Source organism: Seriola lalandi, unplaced genomic scaffold (genome assembly GCF_002814215.2).
Source record: "Seriola lalandi dorsalis isolate HSWRI2012SDOR001 ecotype SW California unplaced genomic scaffold, Sedor1 jcf7180002054945, whole genome shotgun sequence".
Lineage (NCBI taxonomy): Eukaryota > Metazoa > Chordata > Actinopteri > Carangiformes > Carangidae > Seriola > Seriola lalandi.
Window position 1 is genome coordinate 342944 of NW_019525496.1, and position 547 is coordinate 343490.

General features: G+C 43.5%; 1 protein-coding gene across 1 annotated transcript in view; it reads left to right on the top strand.

The window, feature by feature from the left end:
* Positions 1-547, top strand: part of LOC111644959 (uncharacterized) — an 80064-nt gene that overhangs the window by 6763 nt on the left and 72754 nt on the right. Inside the window, exon 4 of the mRNA XM_087170318.1 lies at positions 78-249. Within this exon, the coding sequence (XP_087026444.1) occupies positions 78-249 (172 nt within the window). The remainder of the gene's footprint in view (positions 1-77; positions 250-547) is intronic.

Genomic DNA, 547 nt, shown 5'->3' on the forward strand with positions numbered 1-547 from the left:
CAGTACAGTGTGTGTGTGTGTGTGTGTGTGTGTGTGTGTGTGTGAGAGAGAGTGTGTGTGTGTGTGTGATCTCACAGTCAGTGTTACTGGTTTCCCTCTCAGACTGACTGAAGTCCAGAAGATGAGTGGTCTGGAGGAAGACGAGGACGGAGCAGAGTCTCCAGTCCCCAGCTGTTGGTCTATGAAGAGTGACCGGTCCATAGATAATCCTCCAGTCTTCAGTAATGAACCTGGACCTTCACACACACAGTAAGACACTGTTTCTACTGTTTCTAATAGATTTATATTCATGACGATGAACCATTAAAGCTGATTCCATTTTAAACTAAGTTGGATCTTGGGTTTCCTCACCAGAATCTACTGATGGTCTTTCTGTAGCAGAACAACTCAGAACCTCCATGTCAGAATTTACACCTTCAGAAAATATTCATGTGTCTTTGCCCTGATGTTGAACCCTCTTCCACTGGTGCTGTAACAGGTCTGTACCTGAGGAGAGGGTGAGAACAAGAACAATACTGAAATAATATGAATGAAACATGTTTGTGTT